Source organism: Manacus candei, unplaced genomic scaffold (assembly GCF_025592945.1).
Source record: "Manacus candei isolate 608988 ecotype Guabito, Panama unplaced genomic scaffold, ASM2559294v1 h1tg000023l, whole genome shotgun sequence".
In the NCBI taxonomy this organism is placed as follows: Eukaryota; Metazoa; Chordata; class Aves; order Passeriformes; family Pipridae; genus Manacus; species Manacus candei.
In genome coordinates, this window is record NW_026138071.1 from 5,191,379 (window position 1) to 5,215,722 (window position 24,344).

The window sequence follows — 24,344 nt, forward strand, 5'->3', positions numbered from 1 at the left end:
AGCCAGTTTTCCAGCTGCTCTAATTTCCCATAATTTAATTTGTGTGCAGTCAAAAGCAACTTGGAGGTTTCCAGCAAGATGATACAACTATGGGCGAGGCTAGACAGAGAGTCTAAAATGTGCTTAATGCATTGCAGTTCCATGCTGTGAAAGCATCTCCTAGGGCCAAATACAGACAGCATAATATCCTAGTGAATTGGACCATTAAAGAAAACTGTGAAGGTGCAAAGCTGTAGCATTGCCTTGAAATTAAAGCATTGTCACCTTTGAATTATGGAAACAATTTAACAAACATTTAGGAAATCCTCTTTTTAAGGCTACAATAAACTCTTCCAGGTTATGCAGTAGAGGATGTGGCTGCACTCTCCTATTTGGTTTTGAATGACTTTCAGCTTGTGTGTAGTTTGAAATTGTACCAAGCTGAGAAAGCAACAAAATAATAAAGCGGAATAATGGAAGATAAAAATAAACAGTAATCTATGCCTGGAGCGCAGCTTTTTAATTCTCAGTGCAGATTCACAAGTGCAAGAAGAGCTTGTTAAGTTGAGTAAACAGGAAAAAAACATAGTATGGACAGATGTAAAAATTCAATGATAACTTCTGCACTGAAATAAATGAAACAAGAAATTTATCTGTCTAGTTTAACAGTTTTCAGCTTGGTTTGCATCTGTGATTACAGTGTCACTGCCTAAAATATAATGTAAACAAAACAGAGCAGAAATTAAAAACAAAACAAACAAAAAAATCCTTGAATTATGAAATAGGAACAGTATTTGAAGCCTCACTTTCAAAAGCTGTAAGTGTTATTGGTGCAGAGATGTGCCTCTGTAAAGACATGCAAAACATGAAGCAAAGTTGCAGACAGCTGTTGCACTGCTTTCTAGTTATAGTGATCTGTGTGCATGTCCAGATTGCAGCTCCATGTCATACATAGGTCCTTAACCATGCCTGAAGCGCCAGCTCACAGACTGTTCTCAGTAGGCTTCAGAGTACACAGGGATTGAGCAGTAAGCGTGTAATTCCTTGCACTTATTCTGAGAGCAACCCTAGCAGAACTTGTGCAAGTGAATTTGAGAAAACAGAATGATCATTTTTCTAAATTATGCCAGGTTTGAGTTGGAGAAAATGGTATTTGAATAAACCCTAAGACTTGATCTGAAAGGTGATGGTCTTCAGAAGAAATTTTGGGATTACTTTTGAGTGTTTTTCTGATCTATGGAAGCAGGTGTGATGGTCTCGCTGCTGTCTTGGAATGGTTCAAGGGTTTCCTGCCCTCCAGCTCTTAGTTACTTCTCCCTCAGTCAGTGGAGGTGCAGGTGGGAGCAGTGTTGGCTCTCCCACTCTATCCAAAGCAAACTAAATTTAAAGTCATTTTCAGGCTCATTTGCTGCATGTAAACAGAAGGGCATCCTTTAGAAAGAAGGAACTTTCTCCAACTTTTTTATTGTGATGTGAATGTAATCATTTATTCTTCCAGCAGGTTGTATGTGACTTCGTGTGCCTTACCTAACCCCTCTACACCTCATGTTCCTCTTTCTAAAAGAGAAGTACTTATTCTTTCCCTAGGAAGTGGGAAGAAGCATAACTGAGATGGCTGAAAACCTCTCTCTTTCTCCTCTTACCCTGTTACCACCAGCTCTTTTGTTGTGCATCTGTGTTGTGTTGAGCCGCCCACCCATTTGATCTGAGGTTTGCTTGCTGGTGGCTGTTACTTTCCTTTCACTAGTTCAGTGAGACAAACATAGATCTTTTTTGAGAAGCTGAACTGATGGTTACTTTTACTTCAAAGATGAAGCAAAGAGGGAAACTGAAGTGACTAGCAAAGCACAGATCTAATCTGTGGAAGTTTTAAGTGTAACAGATCAGGCATGTGTAGATTAGGAAATCTCTGAAATGTAACTCCAGGATTCTTTTCATCTGCTATAACTTTTTTTAACTCCATTCTGAAGTACTTGCTAAATCACAATTAACTTGAGCACAGAAAGAAACTTAATTTGTTTTTTCCTTTTCCCTGTATAAACTGGAGGATGGAAAACAGGTTAGTTTATTTCTAAAAGATCTAAATGCAATTCTTGAATGTCAAAGTTTAGATCTCAGAGGGACAGCTGAGTGCAGCTGTAATGATAACAAGACTGTGAAAATTAATGAAAAATCATAGAGGAAAATATGAGTAAGACCTGTCACATTGCCTGTTCAACACACTTGTTAATGAGTGCTTGCTGCCAATATATCTGCTGATGTCTTATCCAACCTCATTTCAAACATGTCAATTAATTAAATTTCCAACGCTTTTTGAGAAGACAGTTTTATGCTATGCTATTTTATTAAGTTTTTCCTAGTAACCCTTTTTTGCTTCTAAATTACTAGATGTTGATGCTTTTGACTTTTCACGTACCCACACAACACTTTATCGGTGCACAACCTGGAAAGTACATTAGTGTTAACCACTGAAACTCTAGCCTTAGGCTGCTGTTCTTCCTGAGCAGCACTGTAGCCACTATTGTAAGCATTGATTTGCATTGCATTTTCTTAAAATTATGTTAAGAACTCTCAGCAGGGAAGTGCTTCTGACTGTCCACCTGGAATTTAGCAACCAGTTTATTCCATCATCTCCTGGTTTTATGTCTCACATTATCAACAATTTAGTGTTTGTCTTTTTGGTAGATATTTCAGTTAAGGCAGAGGTTAAACTTCTACCAGATTCAGTGAGAGGAAAGTTAACTCATCCTCAACTGCTTCTGAAAAATCTACTCTGTTCTTGTCAATATTGCCTCGAGAGAACAAAAGAATAGAGAGAGACTGGCTGATAAGAATCACTACTTCAAGATGTACAAGATGTCTGTTACAAAGTCATTGAATTATATTGTGTTGAAAGCAATATATGTGCAGGATTGTAGAGGGTAAAGTGTTGGCTGTGATTACAACCACTGGGACAGGCATTGCAAGCAATAAATTGTAGTATTTCTTATGACTTTAATCTAACTTTTGTGTATCAGACATTGCAACAATGTTTCTTTGAGCTCAAATTCAAAGGATCCACAAGCAGCATCGTGAAGTCAATAAGAACCACAGAATTGCAGATCTATGAGCAAACTTTCTGTCTACCTGACAAATTATGAGAAGGTTGTGAGTGAATGTGTGGTTTACTCTGTGTAAACTGTTCTTACAGTTAATGTCAGTTAATTTCTCTCTAACTTGCACCATGTCTTGGAACAAACCTCTTTAAATAGTCTCCAGATGGTTGTTGTTACTTGCCTGTCATCTGAATGCCTCCATAATGACAATTCATTAAATCATCTCAGTGTCTTTGCACAGATAGTCCATTTAGGATTTTTATACACCTATTAGCATTCTGTTGAACTAATCTGTTGGATATTTGTAGCTCAACGAAAAATACTTCGACTGCAATGCCTTGCAGTGGCCACAGAGCTACTGGGCTCATTATGCCAGTGTATTGGGGAGTAACTGGATAGCTCATGCTCTGCAAGAACTCAGGCCAGGTAATCTGGTAAAACCATCTGAATCTTTAAATGCACAGTTTTTAAGATCAGCTTAGAAAAGATTCTATTCAGTGTTATCTAGGATTTCAAAGATGAAGCTTAAATAACAAAATAGAAATCTCTTGCCTCAATCTCGCCTCTTCCTCTCTAACTGTCTGTATGTTTCTGCAAGTGAGATTGAAATCTCCCTCTCATCAGGTGATAAGAAATTACTGCCTTAAATTTTTGCCCTCTTGATATCTTGTATCCTCCCTAGGTAAGCAGGGTCTTTGATAAAGAGGGAATTTACTGGATGTGACTATTAGTAATAGTGTGGGGCACATGCAGGGCTCAGTCCTGTGAATCCTTGTTGAAGAGTTTGCCTTTAACTCCAGGCCAGCTCAAAAACCAGATGTTCAAGTTGTCCTTACTACCTTGCTTATTGCTATCCCAGAACCAGCTGAGGAAAAACCTGCCTGCTAAGCTGATTGCTCCTAAGTGTGATGTTCTCATTATCATGCCAACCTCAATGCTGGTCGTGAGCTAGGTTGTAAGGGTGCAGGTTGTGCTTAAGCCTACATTCTACTTTCTCTCACTTACAAAATCCCTTGCTCTGCCAGTAAATGTAATGAAGGAAATGAGAATGGGCTCACCAGCATGGAAAAGCATCAATATTTAGTTAACTACAGATGCCGAGTCATATGGTGTTCTGTACCATCATCCAAGTAGGACATCACTCAACTTATATGTAGACAAATCAGAACTGAGTAAAATGAGTGATCTGACTTCCAGCTGGGCGGTAAGAACATACTCAGTTTTAGCTTTCTGGCAAGAAACTGCTTTCTGATTGTGGTGAGTTTGTGCAAGATCATCAGCTGCAGTTCTCTACTTCCATTTATTGTTACGACAGCATGGGCTGTTCTCTCAGGTACAGATATGTTTGCAAAAGATGACTGTTACCCCCATGAGCCATACTATTATGTCTTTTCTCTCAGGGATAAAGGTAGCTGAAAGGTATCTAATTTTATTCAGATACCTGGCAATAGAAGATGCTGAAGATCTCCTGTGGTTCCCGGGAAGCTTGTAGGTTCTCTCTTGCTCAGCAGGCACCGTAGTGTTTGAGTTGGTTCAGGGAGAAACATCTCTGTGGGTCACGTTGACCTTTAATGAAGACCTATTGGTCTTCATTACAGAGTAACCATTTTGGAGCCCAGGGTCCTGCTGATACTCTCTTCAATGCAGTAAAGCATTGGATTTCAATTGGGTTTTTGTTCCCGGCTTGTTGAAAGGGTTTGGCTTTTAACTTCCCATTCAATCATTTTTCATTTAACAGAAGATAAGATCTGGACTGCAGTGCAGCACAACAGCACAGGGCTAACCAGAGTCCAAGGAGCTGACCGGGAGAAGCCGTACACCATGTCCTTCGACTACAACAGCAGCGCGGAGCAGCTGGAAGCCGTGATAAGCAGTGCAGAGAACTGCGAGCAGGAGGCAGCCTACCACTGCAAAAAGTCACGTCTCCTGAATACCCCGAGTAAGTGCCACGATCCCAAATCTTTCCTTCTTAACTCTTACTGATTACACAGCAGGTACAGGCCACACTGCAAGTGAAGAGAAGAAAAAAAAACAAACAACCAATCACAAAATTAATAGTAGCAATATAGAATGGAGTGAAAAACCTTTTAATTTCTTGGATACTTCTGTGCAGTTCTTGTCCTCTGGTGCAAGAGTGTACGAGCTCTGCAGGGGAGTTTCCAGTCCCTAAATTCATGTGTGCACAGACCCTGAAAACTTCTACAATGGAAAGTGCTGCCTAGAAACCACAAAAACTTTATTTAGCTGTTGGCAAAGAGATGTGCTTATTAATTTACTGTTTCTATCTTTATATTAAATATAAAAAGTACCCAAATGCTTCCAGACTATTAATGTTATGAAGGGGAGGGGTGTACCCTCTTCTGAGTCCCACAGCCCTGAAAATGATGTTTAAGTACAGTTTGGTAGTACAGTTTCTGGACCAAAGCTAACTTTACCCTTGCGATAGAAGGAATACATAATTTGCCCTGACTTAATGCAGCAGAAAAAAGGAAGCAGAAGATCTGATCTATTTGTGTTTCTCTGCAGTACCAAATTTCCAGTGACTACTCAGAATGTCTGCCTTCTACTCAACTCTGTCTTGATGTCAGAATTTTACATTTACTTATCCAGAGAGATGAATGACATTAAGGGCAGGCTTCCGACTGTCTTCAAAGTCTCCTCTGGTTACTTGTAATGTCTGTATGGTCCTGGTGATTCTTTGATTATTAGCAACTCTTACATTTGTTAGTAGTGTAGAAGACATCCCACGGAAAGCCTGAAGGGGACCTTGCAATGGGATTTCCTATTGTGTTAAAAACACATTGCCTAATGAGATGTATCAAAAACCCTCCTGGTTTCAAAAAAGTTACTATAACACTGAATGTTTATGGATCCAGTAATCAGATGCCTTACAGTCAGTTTACTTTTAAAAGCTGTGAGTTATGTCTTTTGTTATTATCAGTTTTACCAGCCAAGAACTGCTTGTATAGCTAATTTTTTTTTAAAGAATGAAATGTTAATATCAGCATCCAGGGTAGAGCACAAAGGGAAAACAAAATGCAGGCATACCTGCTCATAAAGAGGGGGAATTGATGTCTTACACATGCTTTCAGTGTTGCTGACTTCCGTATCCCACACCACAACTGACATGTTATAAAGATAAAATTCCACAGGAATTATTTCAGAAATGTTTTTTTAAGGATGACCACACAGTATTAGAGCAGGTCTGCATGTGTTTTGATTTTTGCACATTCTGTGAGGTATTTGGTCATGTGTATGCAGGAACATACACTCTGAGTGTGTTTTGAGACACCCCTTGAATGTGGGACCTCTCTAAAGCTAGGGACACTTCTTAAGAATCCAAACCTTAGTAAAAAAAATAATTATAATCTTGTGTAAATTGACAGTATGCAAACTGTCCATCTTCAGGGCTAAAGTTATCAAACAATAGACAGACTGGCTAAGATGGTTCCTGACAGGCAGCTTGTTCTCCACTTGTCAAGGACCAAATTTGTGACTCAGATCCTTCAAAGGAGAGGACGTGGGGATGGTGTCCAGCATTCTGACTTGCGCCTTTGCAGTTGGTATAGTGCCACTGTGGTCCTGACAGTTGGCCACACAAGAGTTACACAACTCATTACTCTTTGCAACAACTTCATCTGAGAGATAATAATAAAAAATAACAATCCAGTGCTGCACATGTGGCAGACACTGCCATTTTTTTCCTCTTTTTTTCTTCCTTTTGTATACGTTATAATTACACTTACAATTTTTCGAATTTTCATCCTGAACTTTCTCAGTATTCTAATGTTTTAAGTTTGGCAAGTTGTGGAACGTGCTCAAAAATAAATTGTTTCAGTCCTTGAAATCACAAAATAAGGGTAATTTGTTCTTAGCTGAGTATTAAGTATTTTTAAATGTTAGAAAGGCATTGCTTTCCTCAAAGTCTTAAAAGCTCTATTAATTGATGTTAATTTTAAGGTGAACTGCTAGTATATTATAGAAGAGCCTAGAGACCCAGGTGTCTTGAAGAACTCTAAGACTTAAAGAATTTCCGCTCCTAAAGTTGAATATGAGCTACAAGTGTGAATAACTTTAGGGTATTTTGCTGGACTCGCTGCAGAAGGTTCTCATCTGTGTTGTTTATATCCAGAAATGACTGGAGGGAGTTTGATTTGGGGTCAGAGCAACAGAACAAAGATCAAAACTCTTGGGTTTTGTTTCTTGATTTGGCCTAGGCTTTTGGATGCCTGAAGCACTACATTCTCTCTGTGTTGCCATAATGTGTAAATGCAGTTAATAAACCACACTTCAGATCTTCCTTCAGAAGCTGGTATACGATGCACACGTATTGATGACAATATTGCTTTCATAGGCCAGAAAGAAACGTTACCTGACTTAGTCCGGTTTGCTCAATATCACCTCTCACTAATACCTCTGGACTGAGCCCAGTGGTGAATGCTTGATGGAAAGGCATATCCCAGAGGTACATCTGATCTTGACAGAAAGCTATAAAATTTCCCCTTCCTTCAAGAAATCTAATCCATTTCTAAGCTTCCTTTCATTTGGTTGTTTGTTTTTTGTTTGTTTGTTTGTTTGTTTTTTCTCAGGGAGATGGAACACATGATTAGGATATTTCAACTGATAGCACCAACACACCAAATCTTTGTCTTCCGGACCTAAACACTATCGCGTTTCACAGAGAAGCAATAAAAAGAATTCTCTTTCCTCTTGCATTGGTAGTGTTACTCTCCAAAAAAGCTGTATGCTGTTACATAGTAATTTTGGCTTTCACAGCTTTGACATGGGGGAAAGGGACAAGCAAGGCATGCAGGACTGCCTCAGAGAGAAACCCAGGAAGGCTTCTGGATTACATAAAGTTGTTCCAGTTTATATCAAGGAATTTGTCTTTCTTCTCTTTATATTCTCTCTTGCCCTGAAGACACAGGCACATCCCCAGCGGGTGTGATTGAGCGTAGTATCCCCATTGAGTTACTTGGATTTACATCTGCAGCGTGTCAGACATGCAATCTGGCAGTTGGCAAAGGAGTTTACTCATCTCCACCTCCTGCTGTCTGGAACAGCCTTATCAGTTCTCACTGTCATAGTATGGTTTAGCTGCAAGCATGTCTTTGAAAGCAAAAATTAAATTGCCCTGAACTGCATTTTTGTACATCTCTACCATCAGACAGATTTTAAGAAGGTTTGTGAACATCAGAGTAGATGTCTGTTCATCAAAGAAAGAGCTGGCTTTCTTATGGTGCTGGCAAATGAAACTTATATGACCGGTTATTGCAAGTTTCTCGTGACTTTTCCATATCTGTTGGAGAGACACACAACCAGAGCAAATCTGACAGTTGGCATTAATTAGGAAAGTCATCCACACTCTTAGGAAAAGATTGCAGACTTTACCACCACCTTATCCTTAGATGTAGAGACCAAGTCAAGCTAAGAGGAGAGGAGGGGGGTGGGCAGGAAGCTTGGGCTACCTCTAAATGTGCTGTCTGTGTTCTGAGACTATGAAAAGAAATGTAGCCCCCCTAGGTCTTTGATTTCCTTTCTTTATGGAGCATTTCAGGCAATACCTAGGAAAACAGTATGTGTGCAAGGGTAGATGCTTGTATGCACGTTTATTAAACTGTTAACATACAAGATGTTTGAAGGTATGAAAACACTTTATTAACTGAGTAAACCCTTGGATCTGACTGAATTTGCTCAGTTTTCTGGAAGCAGTAGATGTATTCAAATGCTTAACATTTGTGAATCTGCCTCACATCCACCTTATCAAGGACTTAGCACTGACGGCTGTATCAGTGGCAGGATAGCTTGCTTTACAATAGTTGGCTGACAGTCTGTCAAGTTCATAGTACATTTGTGTAGGCAGGGACTGAGAAAAGATCAGTCCTAGAGCAAAATCAAATAAATAGGAATGTTTCTAGGTGGTAGGCTTTTCCTGCCTTCTTTATTTTTCTCTTTCTAGTAGAATAACCACTTCAGGCTTAGATTTCAAGCATCCCCCCTAAGCTACTCACCTCTTTCCTGATCTTCCTGCCTATCCCTCTTATGGTCTGTCAAGTCCCACTGTTACATGACTTGTGACCAGGTTTCCATCTCCCCTTCTCCCCTTTCCCTCCCAACTAGTCCCATATCTCAGTGTCAGGCTGCACCATGTGCCGTCACGAGCTCTGTGACCCCTTATGTCAGGCATCTGTTAGCCCTCACTGGTGAACCACTGCATTTGCATTTTGTAACTCCCTATTAGAGGGAAAGATGTAGTGCTACCTCACAGCAGGGAACATGTCCTAATTTCTGAATTTGGACTTAAGATTTAATTCTGCTGCTCAGACAGTTCAATGTCTTTCAAACTCTAGCCCTGTATGTTGCTAGAACTCTGTCTGTGCACGCTCCCTCCTTGGTCCCATATGAGACCAGTGATGTCAAAGCTGCTAAGAAATGTCCTTCAGGGTCCTGCCTCCAATAGAGGCTGCTGGCGAGATGCAGCTTAAGGTGAGTACACAAGTCTGGTGTCTTCAGCACATCCCTCAATATGTCCCCATCACCCACCGTTGCTCAATTAAGGGCATTAGAGTTTATGCTATTGCCAATCCCTTTTAGTATCTACTATGGATCTGTTTTTCATAAACTTATCTAATCACATTTTGAACTTTATTATGCTGCCTGTCTCTGTAGCCACCTAAGAAAGCAAGTTCCAAGAGTTCCTCACTTGCTGTTTTACAGAACTACATTTGTGGGGTTTTTAATGTGGTTTTGACTGCTATTTTGCTCAGTGCAGTGAGTTCTTGTATTGCAATATGCAGTGAAACAGAGTTTTGTGCTCATCCAGTGTTTTTACAGTGCTCTTACTCTTCTTGGACTTTCACTAGCTCTAGTATTTTTTTTCAACTGAAGTGCCCACAGTTTTTGAGATGTGGTTTGCACCAAGGTTTCATATAATAGGGACACCACTTTTTAGAGCAGTGTAAATCTTTATGGAGAAAGGAGTGTGAAACCTGGATTCTGATGAATCATTTTACATAGATGTATCATGAGGTGATCTCAAATGACCCATAACAAGCAGTCATTTACCAATGGGGTTTTGCTCACTATTATTTTATGCCTTTTAAGTATAATTTCCATTTTATCATTCCAGGGACTTTAAATTGCTATTGCACTACCAGGGGACTATTTGTTCTTGCACAAAATAACTTTAAATTGTTATTGCATTACCAGAAGACTATTTGTCATTGCACAAAATAACACAGAACAGGGCAGTCCGCCCTCAAAAAGTGGCTCATGTTGAAAGGAGTGGTGGGTAGGTGGTAGGTGTAGATTGTATGCAGTGATTATTCTTGAGTAAGTAGAATCCCTTTCTTGAGAATGACTGACTTGCCATCTGTGTGTCCATCACCATACCTTGTCTCTCCCCTCCAAAGTGGCCATGCTGACAGCTTCTCTCACAAGCACTATTTTAGATAACTTGTGCTATATTTAGAGACTTTTTGAACAGAGTTCGCCATAGCAATGCCACATACTCCCTTATTTGGAGGGAGAGATGCAGAGGCCATTTTTAAAGATGTTATGTTGGTTTTAGTGTGCAGCTGATTATAATGCAGATGGTCTTAGCAGAATAAAAAACCTGTTTCATGAGGCAGGTAACTTGGCATCCTGCATGCATGCATCTGTGAGTAATGGAAATATCATTATTCCCATTTCTGACCCTTTCTTTCCCTTGCCCTATACAATCTCTCCAGACTGGCAGTGAGGTACAGTATGCTATATCTGCCAGGGAAGGAATAGCAGCTACTTGCACTACTTCTCATGCGGTCCTGTTGTGTTTCTCTGAGAGGGAAATGCAACCAAGAGGCAAAATGACAGGAAAAACATGGGAAGAAATCCTTGCTCAGTCATACACTGAATGGATTCTAACTTGGTGGAAGGAAACTGTGTTCCCTCTTTGAACCCCTCTGCAGGTGAGGGCAGGCTTATAATGGTACCTGGAGTGACACGAAAAGGATATGAGTCTCCCAGGATTGCTCCAATGAACACTAGAGCACCATTATCTGTGTTTTCTTTAGACACAATGTGTCAAGTGAGTTTAAAAATGCTTCTCACAGTGGGGACTGATAGAGTAGTGAGGAAGGAGCTTGTATGGGTAACTCCTGTTTGCTTCTATGGAATACATCCTCCATTCTTCTGCTGATGCTGGACATTTCTATTGCTTTTTGTGGTGGTTTGTTTGGTTTTTTCCTCCCTTGAATGTTTGGGTTTTTTTGTAAGTCTAAGGAGCAGTTTTGGAAAAATACTTTTTTTATTATTATTATTTTTATTTTTATTTTATTTTAAAAGACCTTCTATGGTTCATTTACAAAAGAAATTTGTCACTCCAAACTGAATAGATCTACTATGTTTTGCTGACATAGAAATGATCTTTTCCAATATAAAGGAAGCTTGACTATGAAGGCACATAGGACAGGTAAGTGTAATATAAATGTAGACAACAGATTTTGAGCCTGGATTCTGGAATTCATTGCATGCACTATTATTGGTGGTGGTGCAAGGAAGTCAGTGCTGTGAACTGATGCTGCAAGGTGTTTACTTAACCTCTGTAACCTGTTAGTTTGGGACTTTTGATCCCAAAAACCTCTAGTTTGGAGTAAAGTTGATAATATCTTTTGCTCAGCCTGTGACACCTGTGAGATAGTGAAGTGCTCCCAGCTGGGCAATGACAAAGCGTTGAGTTCAGGGAATTCTGCAGTCCAAATGACAGTTTGGAAATGGATAGTTTTATGACATGCACATGTATGACAGAACCAAACATGTCTTAATTATACCCCTGGCTTGACAAACTCAGTTGTATAAACTATTCATCCACAGAGTTTGAAGAAAAGAATTACAGGATTATTTCAGGCTATTCCAGCCAGCATTTCCTTAATTGTGAGTAGTGATAGTATATTTTATTTTTATTTTTTTTTAGTTTGCAGGACTCAGCATATTGTTTACAATTAATAAATAATGGTGACTAGAAACAAACAGCTAATCCATGGTTTGTTATATTAATGAGTCATTAGCTATGACAGCAACCTGTCCACTATCCAAGAAAGAAAGCAGGATTGCTGCCTGAGCAGAAAATTGTTCCTTCTCCCTCATTAGAGCCGCAGTGGGGAGTGTGTTCTCATCACACTTCCCTTTGTCTGCTTCCTTCAGCTGTCTTACTTTGAGCATCTTGGACTCAGACTGTCTTACTGACATTAAACTAATTTCTCTGTATAATTTGGGTAAGTGCATAGAATCTTCTGATTCTGGAGAATAGCAGATTAAGTCACAGAGGTGGAAGAGTTCTCAGCTGACCTCTTCTACTATTATGCCACATGAATGGAGCAATAGTGATTTACATTTCTATTTACATTATTTTTTAGGATAGAAAAGCATTTGGGGCTGTAAACTCTCAGTTTTATGGTTGTTTTCAGTTCATTTGACCCCTGTTTTAAAGTATGTTCCCAGTAAGGCACTTGCAGAAAATCAGATGGGATGGAACCCCTATGCTTTGATTTTGTTTTAATTGGTCTGACCTATCCAGGAAAAGAGAGGTGTTAATAGGCTATACACAAAATGATCAGTGGCATAACTTATTCATATAGTGCACATAGAAGAAAATGTAAGCACGTGGAAAAAGGAGTCACATTTTTGCTCTGTATAGATTAAGTTAGAGCTCAGATTCATTGCTTGTTAATCTGAAGCCCAGAAATTTTACCCCCATTACAGTGTGAAGATAACCTATGGAAAATGAATTTTCTGTATTTGAAAGTGTGAAGGCAAAGACAGGAGAAAAGAAACAATGAGGATCAGCTGAAGGCTATATTTTGAGATTACTTCGTGCTTGGGATTCAAATAGCAGTGGAATAAAAACCTTCTTAAAGTAAAACATTAAATTACTCTTATATGAACTTTCTGGTGTTAAAGGGAAGCATAAAAATAGCTCTTCTAGGTGTCTGCTAAGAGTAAGCAAGCTTGGAGTAAAAGTCTCCAGACCCTGGGGAAACAAAGGTGTGTAATTCTTCCACTGCAAGAAGCATGTTTTTTTTGAGAATTGTTTATATGCCCCCAACTTGGACTGATTTGCAGAGGACTAGATTTCGCTGAAAGTTGACAAGTACCTAGAAAGATGTGGTGACCTGAAAGAAAATAACACTTTAAAAACCTTCTTTAGAGAAACTTTTTTGATATCTGCTGGGCCAGAAATTTTGAGAATAAAAAGGAAAAAGCTTTTGAGCCTGTTTTTTTTCCAAGCCCCTTTGATAGGAGGAAGGCTCAGACTGATTTAGCCAAGGGGTATATTCCCACATGAGCTGTCCAGGACTCAAAGGAACACCAAGAGCCTTCTTTGCACTCAAGAGCAGAATTCAAAAGTCCCAGAAGAAGACTTTTTTTTGGTTTGTTTTTTTTTTTTTTTTTTTTTAACATTAGTGTTTAGAAAGGTTAACCAATTAATCTATGTAGTTTTCCTCTACATGTAGATTTCTTGGTTAGCAGCAACTGATGCCAATTTGGCCTGAAACTGGTATGGGCCATTAGATTAATTTGAATGTACCACTCTAAAACCACTGGCCAAATTCATGCAGCCACATAAATAACCTTAAGAAGAGTATTTCCTCCCAGATGAACATCTCTGAAGTCTTGTACTCCAAGTGTGGGATTTATACAGGTACCTCTTGTGCCTTGCCCTTCTGCTACTAGGGGAAGAGTGAACTAGCTGGATCATTGTCAGGTCTAGTGTAAGAGGAGTAGTTTTACTCTTTTTGGCTTTGAGCTAAAGGCTTTTTTTACATTAGCATTTGTTTTCCTCCCATTGTCACTGTGATTTCAAGCTCTCAGATTTTATCCACATGAAACTACTTTGTTGTGAGGCACAAGTTTAGGGGTTGTTTTTTGGAGAGAAATCTTTATGACTGAAAGCTAATGTAACATCAGAGGGTGAGATTCTAGGACAAGTGGTCTTCTTCTGAAGTAGGCTCTGTTTCAACTCCCTTTGGCTTTTTTTCTGGCTCTGAAAAGTCAGTTTGATCCATTTGTTTTGCCACTGTAATATCTGTCGCCAAGCAGGGAAAGGTTCTCCTGCAATGAGAATTTTTCAAGTTCTGTTTTGTGGTCCTGTTTCCCAGAGTCTCCGTGTTCAAAGCAGCAACAGTTTTCTAGGTCACTTTCTTCCCACTGCACACTTGTGTTCTGAATTCAGACAAAAAGATTGTGTTACATTTTGTTTACTACCTCTGTGAGCCACGCTAGGGCCACCAGTCAATCTGCAGAACATTAGAAGTACCTACTTAATAGAAGCAGAATTTTATTGAGTGAATAATTACATCCTGTTACTGCTGAAGTAATCACCCTAGATACAACCTATGCCTCCAGAGGGAGGTATGTTCTTCACAAAATGCCACCCTGGACAGTTCATTTTACTTCTGTACAAAGCTCCAGAATCTGTCTGACCATATTGTACTACAGGTTTTCATGTTTTCAGAGGATGAAATTTATGTTCCGTGAAATATGCCATTGCCAAAATTAATAGGTAAATGAACAAAGTGAAACAGACCATTAGAACCACTATAATATCATAGTTACTGGGTTGTGGCACAAAAGCAGAAACTAATGGGTAAACATAGCCATATTATAGCGACAGGAGCCATCAATGTGCAGTACACAACTGTGGTTACACAATGGTAGGCAGTCAACCATTATGAAATACAATTTAGCAGCCAGGCCAGTTGCAGGTAATCTTGCTTAGAACAATATTTCCCTTGGCTACTTTCTTTTAGTTGATAAATGTCAACTATTTTCTGCCCGTCCTACTAGAATTTCATTTCAATTTCACAATTTTCATAATCCTTTTTTTTTAATATTACTCTAGACTATGATACTGAGATTTTTTTTCTTTGTTCCTGAGGCATGAACAGATTGTTCCTGAATATTCATGCAAATAGGAATTCAGCCAAAGGCCTTCAGAGTAAGTGTTCACTGTAACACCTTGAAGTCTTTTTGATGCCCTTGTCTTTATTTCTACTCTAAAACAATGCTTCATAATTTTAAGTGAACACTCAAACAATGTCTAATCAAGATAAACAATTCATAGACTGAATTGTGTTTGTATAACATGATTAAAAAGCTTTGAATAGCTAACATAATCATAACGTTCTATTAATGGGCAGGGTGAGAAAAGCTACAGTAACGAATGATTTGACTAAAAAATTACAAAGCTCAAAGATATGCAGGATCAGTTCCACTGGATTCAATATATTTATAAGGATTTAGGCAAGCAAGATGCTGGATTAACTCCTTGGTTATTACATCTTTCATTAAATTCCACTTTAGTCTAAAATAAACTACAAAATACAGGAACGTTTTAAAAATTGAGATATGTAGAGAAGTTAACAAGTTCATCCATAGTTGTTAGTGCAGTATTTGCAATCAGCATCTAAACACTTAAGCACTGATAGATTGAAAAAGACAGTACTCTGTTCTTAAAATAGAGAGGTGTCCCCCACGCTGTTGAGGAGAGGGGGGTGGAGAAGTGTCTTTCAGCCTGGTTACTGGAGTGGTGCAATATAAATTAGAATACCATCTCTGGCCATTTTCTGCAGCCAGGAGAGGGATTGATGCAGGAGCTCCTCCAGATCGCTGTGCCACTCAAGGGTTTACTCACGCAGGAGGACTTTGACAGTGACTGACTAAAATAGATTCAGAGCTGCTTTATTCTGCTGAAGTGTTTCAAAGTAGTTGGAGCACAGGAGAGAGTTGGGTGCTCAGTTGTTTAGCTTTCTGTCAGAGGTTTTCATTCCATGCATATGCAAAAATTAATCAGTTACTTTGTTCTTAACTGAGCAAGATTTTTCGACGGAATATGTAGCAGGGAATTGAGTCCTAAAAATAGACTGTTACAAGGAAGGCCAAAAGGGTTAAGAGCTAGCCTAAGCAACAGCCAGCATTGTTAATTGCATTCTTGGATGGCAGGCAAACCAAGAGTTTCTCTACACAGCAAAATAAAACTCTGTGGAAGTCATATACGTGTAATGCATGTAATTTAACATATCTTTCTACAGCACATAAGTGTTTCTGTACAATTCAGTACAATTCTGTACTGAATAATATGTGAATTTCCAAAACTACTGACACCTGGTAAAATAGTTGTACCTGAGTTTTGATCTGACACTAGTTTTTACTGAGTAGATCTCCTTTATTGCTTTTACCCACAGAAAAAACAAAGCCAACTGAGGTTGCAAATATGCAAGTAAATCTTGAAATTGTAGTCCTCAAAGTCCTGCTTCCATTTATCAAGAGAATGCTGTCTTACTGTTACACTGCAACTAAATGTGAGATATTGCTATGATGAGTGTAACCTATGACAAAACAGTGAAAACTTGAATACGTTAAATGCAGAATTAGGTGACTAGTTGAGTGATAATATATTGCCTAACCTAATGAAAAGACATTACCTTTGAATAATGGACCAAATCGTAGATTTAATTATCCCGAGGCAAGGTAGTGGGTGCTTCATGCAGACAAGGTCAATTACCTTATCCAGAAGAGCCTGTTTGAAGTGTGTTATGAATAATTCACAGACATAGAAATTAGCTCTGAAAAAATGTCCCAACTATAATGTGGTGAAAGCATTCAATTTCTTTTTTAATGTATTTAAGATAACACCCAAAGGACAATTATGGCTGCTTAACTGTGAGACTCCTTAAATGACAAGGAATGACAATTGTGTGGTCAAATTCACATTATTGAATTATGCAGAAGCGGCATTGCCATCATGGTCTCATCCTGTCAGGTCACAAGTAACTGATTTCAAACCTCATAGTGTATTTTTAAATGCTAAATGAAATTCAATCAAAGATTGATTAATTTATTAATGTTTCTCAATAGAGAAGACCCAGTTGTTACTGTACTAGCTTTGTTTACTTTGTTTGTTCGGGGCTTTTAGTTCTTTGACATTCTGGTGTGAAAACAAAGGTCCAGAGTGGTCGAATCATTTTTATGATTTTGGAGAGTCTGACAAACCCAAAGATGGAACCACTGGGCTTTCCAGTCTTTAATGAGAAGATCAGTCTTCTGCTATGAGCACTAAATTGTGCTGTTTCTAAGACAATATTGTTCCAATCTAGGACTATTTAGCATTAGAGTTAAAACAATGATAGTAGCCATGGTAGCAGAATGCATACTCACTTGACATATGGTGACCTTAGGTGTGAATTAGAAACGCAATAAACCTCTAAGTCTGGGGAATAACATGCACTCTCAGCATATTTTGATTCCACAGGCAAAACAATAACCTTAGCTTTCTCTCTTTGACTTTGCAATAAGTGGTAACGGCCAGGGGAAATCCCTCAGGGGCTGCAGTTTTCTAAGATGCCTGGCAAGAAGATGACTAATTCATCAGGTGCCTCAGTTTAAGTGCTGAAATGTAATAGTGACATTTCATGGCCTTTGAGTTTACTTGCTTTATTTGCTTGAAAGAGTGAGTTCAGCAGAATTTTAGAGGGTGCTATAGAATTGTGTATCTAATGAGGCATACAGCTGGCCTGGGCCTGTTTCCAGTCATGTCAATGTCAAGAATCCCATTTAGTTCAGTAGGAACAGATCTGGTACCCTTGGTACTTTCAAAGGATGGTTTGAATAGAGGAGGATAAAAATTTGCCACAAAGTCCATTTACAAAACAAGCTGCTAAAATATTTGATAAAGTAGGAAACCACTACAAAGAGATAGGAAAGAAAACTTCCATTAAAGCAAGCATATTGAAAAATGTAGTTTTCTGTATGTAGATGGGGTTTTTTTTGTATTCTCCATCATCCATCTTTCCTCCAAGGATCAATTCTCCAAAAAAAGCTCAAGAATTCTCTTTCCTCCCACTTCACTCACTCATTGGCCTCCACTCCAGTGTTTTCTGGGAGGACTTGATAAAGACTAGTCTGAGCCTAAGAGACTTGCTAGCTGGTATTCTTATTTGCATGCATGAATTTGAACAGATGTTTACATAGTAGCGTTAAGTAGGCCAGCTGTTTTGGAATCATGTATTTCATTTAAAGTAAAGCTGTATGGTTCAAACCTTTACTCAACTATGGAAGAGAAAAGAAACCTAAAGGCAAAAACATTTCTTCCCCTATTAGGAGGTGGCTTCATTTATGCATGTCAGTTTTCTGTATCTCTGAATTTACAGCATAATACCAACAACTCTTACCTAAATCTCTGGGCATTTGCACCTTATCTTGACCAGCTGAACGCAGATGGAAGAAAATACAAAGCACAACATCAGCATTGAAAAACATTTTTTGACTTAGGGAAGAAAAAAAGTACTGAGACAAGAGGAGGGGAGGGAAGTTATCACTTTTCTTTAAAAGAGGTTGCTTATTGCTGATTGTTTCTGCGGTCTGTTCTGTAATGAAGCATACATCAGGGTAATGTTTGCCTTTGCATTTGTTCTGCTCTTCAGATGAGAGAAAAAACATAATCCTTAGGAGTGTATTACAGCCATAAATATGTAACTTGTATTTATAAATTCCTTAATGTAAATCTGAGTAGAAATCTTTCATTATTATGGAGGTGTACATACTCATACAGGCATATGTGTAGAGAGAAAAGTTTGGTGGCAGTGGTTCTCATATATTTTTAAAAGAAGTTTTCCCCTCAGAGGTTCCTATTTTAAATACGAGTCTTGGGTTTGATCATCCATGACTTCATTGCCTGCCTCGCTGGACCTCCATGTCTTGAAAAGAAAGCAGGCAAATGATGTAGAGAGTTATATGGAAGTGATTGAGCCAGTTATTTTTTGTACAGCTGTTGAAGAACTCTAATGACATGTACTAATGTATACCCCGTCAAAATCCTATGCCAATCTGAAAGAGACCTACCTGCCTCAGTTGTATTGTTTCCACCCAAGCACTACCATCTGGTAGAGATGTCTGCATCTCTCCAAACCAGTAGTTGACAGGATTTGTATACTTGGTTTGAGGAAGTTAAGGAGCCTTACTGTTGGAAGGAAACATGATAATGTATGTGATGATCTTGTGGACTTTGATTCACAGCCTTGATGCAGCCCACAGAAATATTTGTCTCATCAGCTGTGGTGAAAGGCCTGTGGTAGAGGGTTACATTGTATGCAAAGATCTTGATTCTTACTTCATGAAGCTTGTAGATTATGGATTGGCTTCAATGCTGATTCTTTCTCTCACCATTAAATACAGAAGATACATAGGCCTGTTCTGCTTTTGGAAAGAGAGGAAGGACTAGGACTTCTCATCGTTGCATGGTTCTCATTCTTCTGCAGCCTCTGCCCATTCCAGTATTGACCGCAGTGGTAAAGCTACAGCTGAGTTCTGCATTCAGCTGTAGGAGCAGAAAACCATCTTCAGCTGAATAATAATCTCTATTAGTGACAGTAGACCTGCTGAGCATAACTGAGCAGTTCATATTCTATCCAGTACAGTCTGTGCAGGATGTAACACACCCATGTTTGTTACAGTTTTATAGAGAGATACACAGCAACCTGAGACCAATTAAATAGCAAAAACTAAATAGAAGATCAAGTTGAAAGATATAAACCTGTTGCTAACAGGCTGAAGAAAAGAGCTGCAAATTGATTAAGCAATTCCACAGAGAAGACAGATTGTTATCATCCTGACCTTTAAGGCTGTTCAGGATATATCAATAGGAGCATCTTCTGAGTACAGTGTTCTATGAATTTTTTCATTTACATTGTCTTGTTTTTCTCTTTATGTGCTGGCTTGGAGCCAGTTCATTTCATGGTCTTGCATATACATATGTTCTGCTACAGCTGCATTTTTCCAAAGTGCCCAATTTCACAGCACTCTAGCCTTCCTTAGGATGACAAATGGTGCCCCTGCTGCTCTGACCAACAAAACTGTAATTGCAACCCTGAGACACAGACAGCTGAACTAATACCATGCTTTAGTTTGGGTATATCTTTAAGTTAAAATTTGACTGCATTTGTTTATTGTACCCGAATTTCCAATTCCACCACTTAAGACATTAACTGCTGACATTAATTGTAATATTGAGGAAAGCAGAATTACTCTGCAGTTGAAAGCAGTGTCAAATCAGCATTTATTTATTTAACATTACTCTGTAATGTGTTGTAACACATCAGACTATAAACAAGTTTAATGAGTTGCAGTAATGTTTGTAGCCTCCCAAAGATACTGGAATGTAGTTCAACAAGTTGTTTGTTGTTTGAGGGGTTTTTGACAAAGAACTTAAAACTGGACTTTTTCCACTGCTGTGCTGGACTTCGTGATCATAGTAAATGCAACTGAGTGTTTTGCCAACTAACACGTTTTAGGAGCAAAAAACAATCCAGTTCAACTGGCCCTGTGAGATTTCAATTCAGTAGGGATGTGAAGAAAGAGTAGGAGGAGAGGCTTAGAGCATGGTTTACCTCTGCTTGTCCAAGCTGCCTTTCTGGCTCATAATTAGTGCAAGACTCAGAAATGTGCCTATATTTTTCTCTAAACTCTTTTCTAGGTGTGGGTGTCATTTTGTGGTGGTTTACAATGCCTGTCTTGTAGAGGACAGGAAATATATTGTGTACTCTGCACATGGACTTTTACAGGTGTTTAACATTATGTAAATATCTTCCTTTTTTGCCATTAAAAGAACCCAAAACAACAAAATAATAACAAAAAAACCCTCTGGCTTTTTATCTAGAGCTTCAGGGAGCATGATACTGGATTTCCCTCTTACCAAAGATTCTCATTTGGCCAATTAATTTTACAGGGAACTTGAGATGTGACCTCATTTTCCAAAGGATTCTGTCCAAAACAGAAACACCATCCCAATAATATCTGAGAGTACTATTATCAGTTTTAGGAAAATCCTCTAATTTATTTAATTAGGGATTGGGACTTCAAAGTGTTTAGCAATATGTTATTATCTCTTCTAATTTATGTTCTATTAAGACTGTTTTTCTATTTTTATTCCAGTTCAGAAATTCAGCATATTTACTGATGATATTTTCTGATTTCTTTATGATCAATCTAAGCTATGAAATTCAGTTGTTATCAGCCACTTACAGGAACCAGTTAATAGTTGCACTTCAGAAAGGCGCACTGTGGAAATGACATTGTCCTAACGACTTTCTGGTCAGATTCACTCCGTGTAAATAGATTTTATTCTCTAACTGTCAGCCATGCTGTGTTAACCTGGGAGCTGAAGGACAAGGTGTGTTCTCATTGCTTCATGAATCAATACTGCTAATAAAGATTCTCTATACCCAAATCTAGTTTTTATTATTCCTAGAAGCTGCCATTACAAGTACAATGGAAACAAAATTAATCTGTCTTTTGTGGAGGGTTGTCAAATCTGAAGACAGTCCATTTCAGTCACTAGTGACTGTATTGGTGAAATGTTAGAAGGGGTGAAAAAGCAATAATAAGGATCCTTTTCTCATTATTAATGCTGATAGTTAAAACTGCATATATAGGAAACAGTTCTGTTGAGTAAGGTAATTCCATTTTTACTCAGACACTTTTCAAAATAAAGAGAGGAGAAGCACTGTTATTAGCATATGTAGTTCCTCCCAAAGGACAGAGCAAAGATTGCTTTCCACAGCATGTTTTTCTGCAACTTATCCAGTCTCCTATTAAATGCCCAAAATGTCCCCATTTTATCTATTTTCTTTTCCTAGTTTATCAAGCTGCATTTTATCACGGGCAGGATCCAGCAAGCTGTCCGTGGCTTCCTGCAAGAATTGGATTCATCCACATATTGATTCCACTCAACTTTACTCCAGCTTGCTTGTGTTCATAAACAATCAACCTGCTCTTAGTTATGCCCCGACTTTCAGACCACTATTAGGCCAGGCTGCAGCCCTAGGTATTTGGGGCTTTCCTGGTGAAAGGCCCAGGCTGGTAGGCAGGTGAGAGTACCTGAGCCTGGCAGCCGTGCAGAGCTGGGGGCTTTGCTGTACAGCTCCATGTTGTACCACACTGAGTGGATGAGGTGCAAAGTGCTGTAGGTAGGGTCCCTCTGTTACTCTTCGTCCATGCCCTGTCCCAAGAGCTTGAGCCATGACAATGCAGAACTCAAGATGGATCAAATATATAATTAATTTTTCTTTCTTACCCCCTTTGAAAATCAATCCTTCAGGCCTATATTTCAGTTGCTGCATACCTATGGATGCTTCTCTTGCCTGTCTCAGTGACAGCCAGAGTTTGTCTAAGGAATTCTCACATCCTGAACCTGTTTAAGAGGAGGGCTGGACAAAACAGTTTCCAGCCTCAACCATTCTGTCTTCCTGTGAACAGCTTGATGCTGAGTCAGTGCCAATCAGCACGACTACTCTGATTTTACTGAAACTGGATGCTTTTATACCAGTTACTGTATCTGGACTTTATTGTTCATGGAAAATAATAGTAAAAGAGAGAGCTACAAAGTGTTTCTTCCTAGAAGTCTTTCCTGGGATAGTTGCTTATAATGTAGTTTTACCGTTCTATGAAAGTTGTTTTCTCACTTCAACGTTTCCATGAATAATCGTTGAATACCAGGTTTTCTTGTGGTGAAATGATTGGTTTATGGTTCGATGCATCATTCACAGTCTTTGATGCTTCAACTATTCCCCTCTGTCCTCTGCAGTCTTATTTCTATGCTTTGAAATTGCTTTCATCTATGAAAACTTAAATAGCATTTAAGAACAAAAATTGCTGTGATAAACTGCTATTCTCACCTCGCAATATTTTATAAGGTGCTTTAGTTCAGTACTCTCTCCTTACCTTGTAGCCCTTTCACATCCATTATAAAATGCTTTAAAAAGTAAGTTCTAAAGAAGAGCTTATGATCTGTCTAAACTCATAAACTCAGTCATCTCTTCCACTTTCCTTCATTCCATGTAGGCACCTCAAGCAGTTAGCTCATAAGATAATGTGGGCGGGATTCAGTAGGACATTGAGTGGGCTGTGTTACTAGCTGCATACAGGGTGGCTGTAACTCTCATTCCTATTGTCTTCCTCAGGCCCTAGAAAGTCACTGAATGCTGGTCTGCTGCAGGTGCAGAGAACCCCACAAGAACTGGAATGACATGATCTGGTTTATCTTCTCTTTATTGGCCCACTAATTCAGCACCCACTACTACTTACTCTCACTGTTTTTATACTTATGCAGAAGAACTGATTAAGAATGAAAGACCTTTTTCTGGGCACTGTATTGAACCACCTCATGAGATGACCTTTCAGTGGAAATGGGTGAGAGGGTACTGGTGAATGAGGATGAGAATGAACACGTAGGAGCTGGCTGAACAGTGTCAGGGCAAGAAATGATGGCTTCATCTTATTGCCATTATTCTTACTGGCTATACGTACGACACAGGAAAAAAGTCCAGACATCTGCTGAGCAGGTCTTACTCCCCTGGCCCAGGCAGGGTCATGTTGGAACCCACTGTGGCTTATCCATGTTCATTATTCACTTGCAACTGAATCCCAGGCACTGATGGGTTTCTGATCCCAGTACAGAGTAAGGATGTGGCAGGACATGCACTGATGCCATAGACTTGTCTGTTCAAGCAATGCAAGGCTTATTTATCTCAATTTACCTAGAGGAATTAGGCTAAACAGAGAAATGGGAAAGGAAAAGGGGAATGAGGAAGAGGAAAAGGAGTAGAAAGCAAGAGGGACAGTTTCAAATTGAAGGTGAGCTGGAATGCAGAAAATAGAGGAAATGAGATAATTTTTTGGTTTCATCAGGGTCGGGTATCCAGTTCATCTTCAGCAAAACTGCTGGAGATTCAAAGCTGCTATTTTCTGTTCTATCATTTGTCCCTAAAAGCTATAATCTTCTCTGCATTTTTGGTTTGGGTTGTTTGTTTGTTATTGTTGTTTTTCCTAACCTGCATGCCTTCAGCTCTTCGCATCATTTCTATTGCTGGCTGAAATCCCACTTGCGTCTTTCAGGAAACTTGTCACTTGGCCAGAAATTTATTGAGAAAACAACCCAGCCTGAGCTGGCAAAGGAGAATGCAAGTACTCATAATATTTTCAGCCTTTTTTGGCCTTCAACAGAGACATTCATGAGGCATAGAATTTTAGTTTGGATGTAGATTTAATCTTCCTCAGCATCTAAAAGTGTTTGGGTTTTAAATCCTTACGCCCATCCTCAAATCTGTCTCTCAAAGGGTTGATGAAGATTTTGCTTTTACTGAAATGCTGTGTGTGATTGCATAACTCTGTCATTGCAGCTAGCGGTTCTGTTCATTAGCCTCCTGTTAAATCTAGAAGAAGCAAAAATCCATGTTT

At 39.0% G+C, this 24,344-nt stretch overlaps 1 protein-coding gene across 2 annotated transcripts in view; it reads left to right on the forward strand.

Moving 5' to 3' along the window:
• Positions 1-24,344, forward strand: part of CNTNAP5 (contactin associated protein family member 5) — a 284,130-nt gene that overhangs the window by 196,013 nt on the left and 63,773 nt on the right. For both annotated transcript variants that reach the window (XM_051786918.1, XM_051786919.1), the window contains one exon: positions 4,813-5,013. In XM_051786918.1, the coding sequence (XP_051642878.1) occupies positions 4,813-5,013 (201 nt within the window). The remainder of the gene's footprint in view (positions 1-4,812; positions 5,014-24,344) is intronic.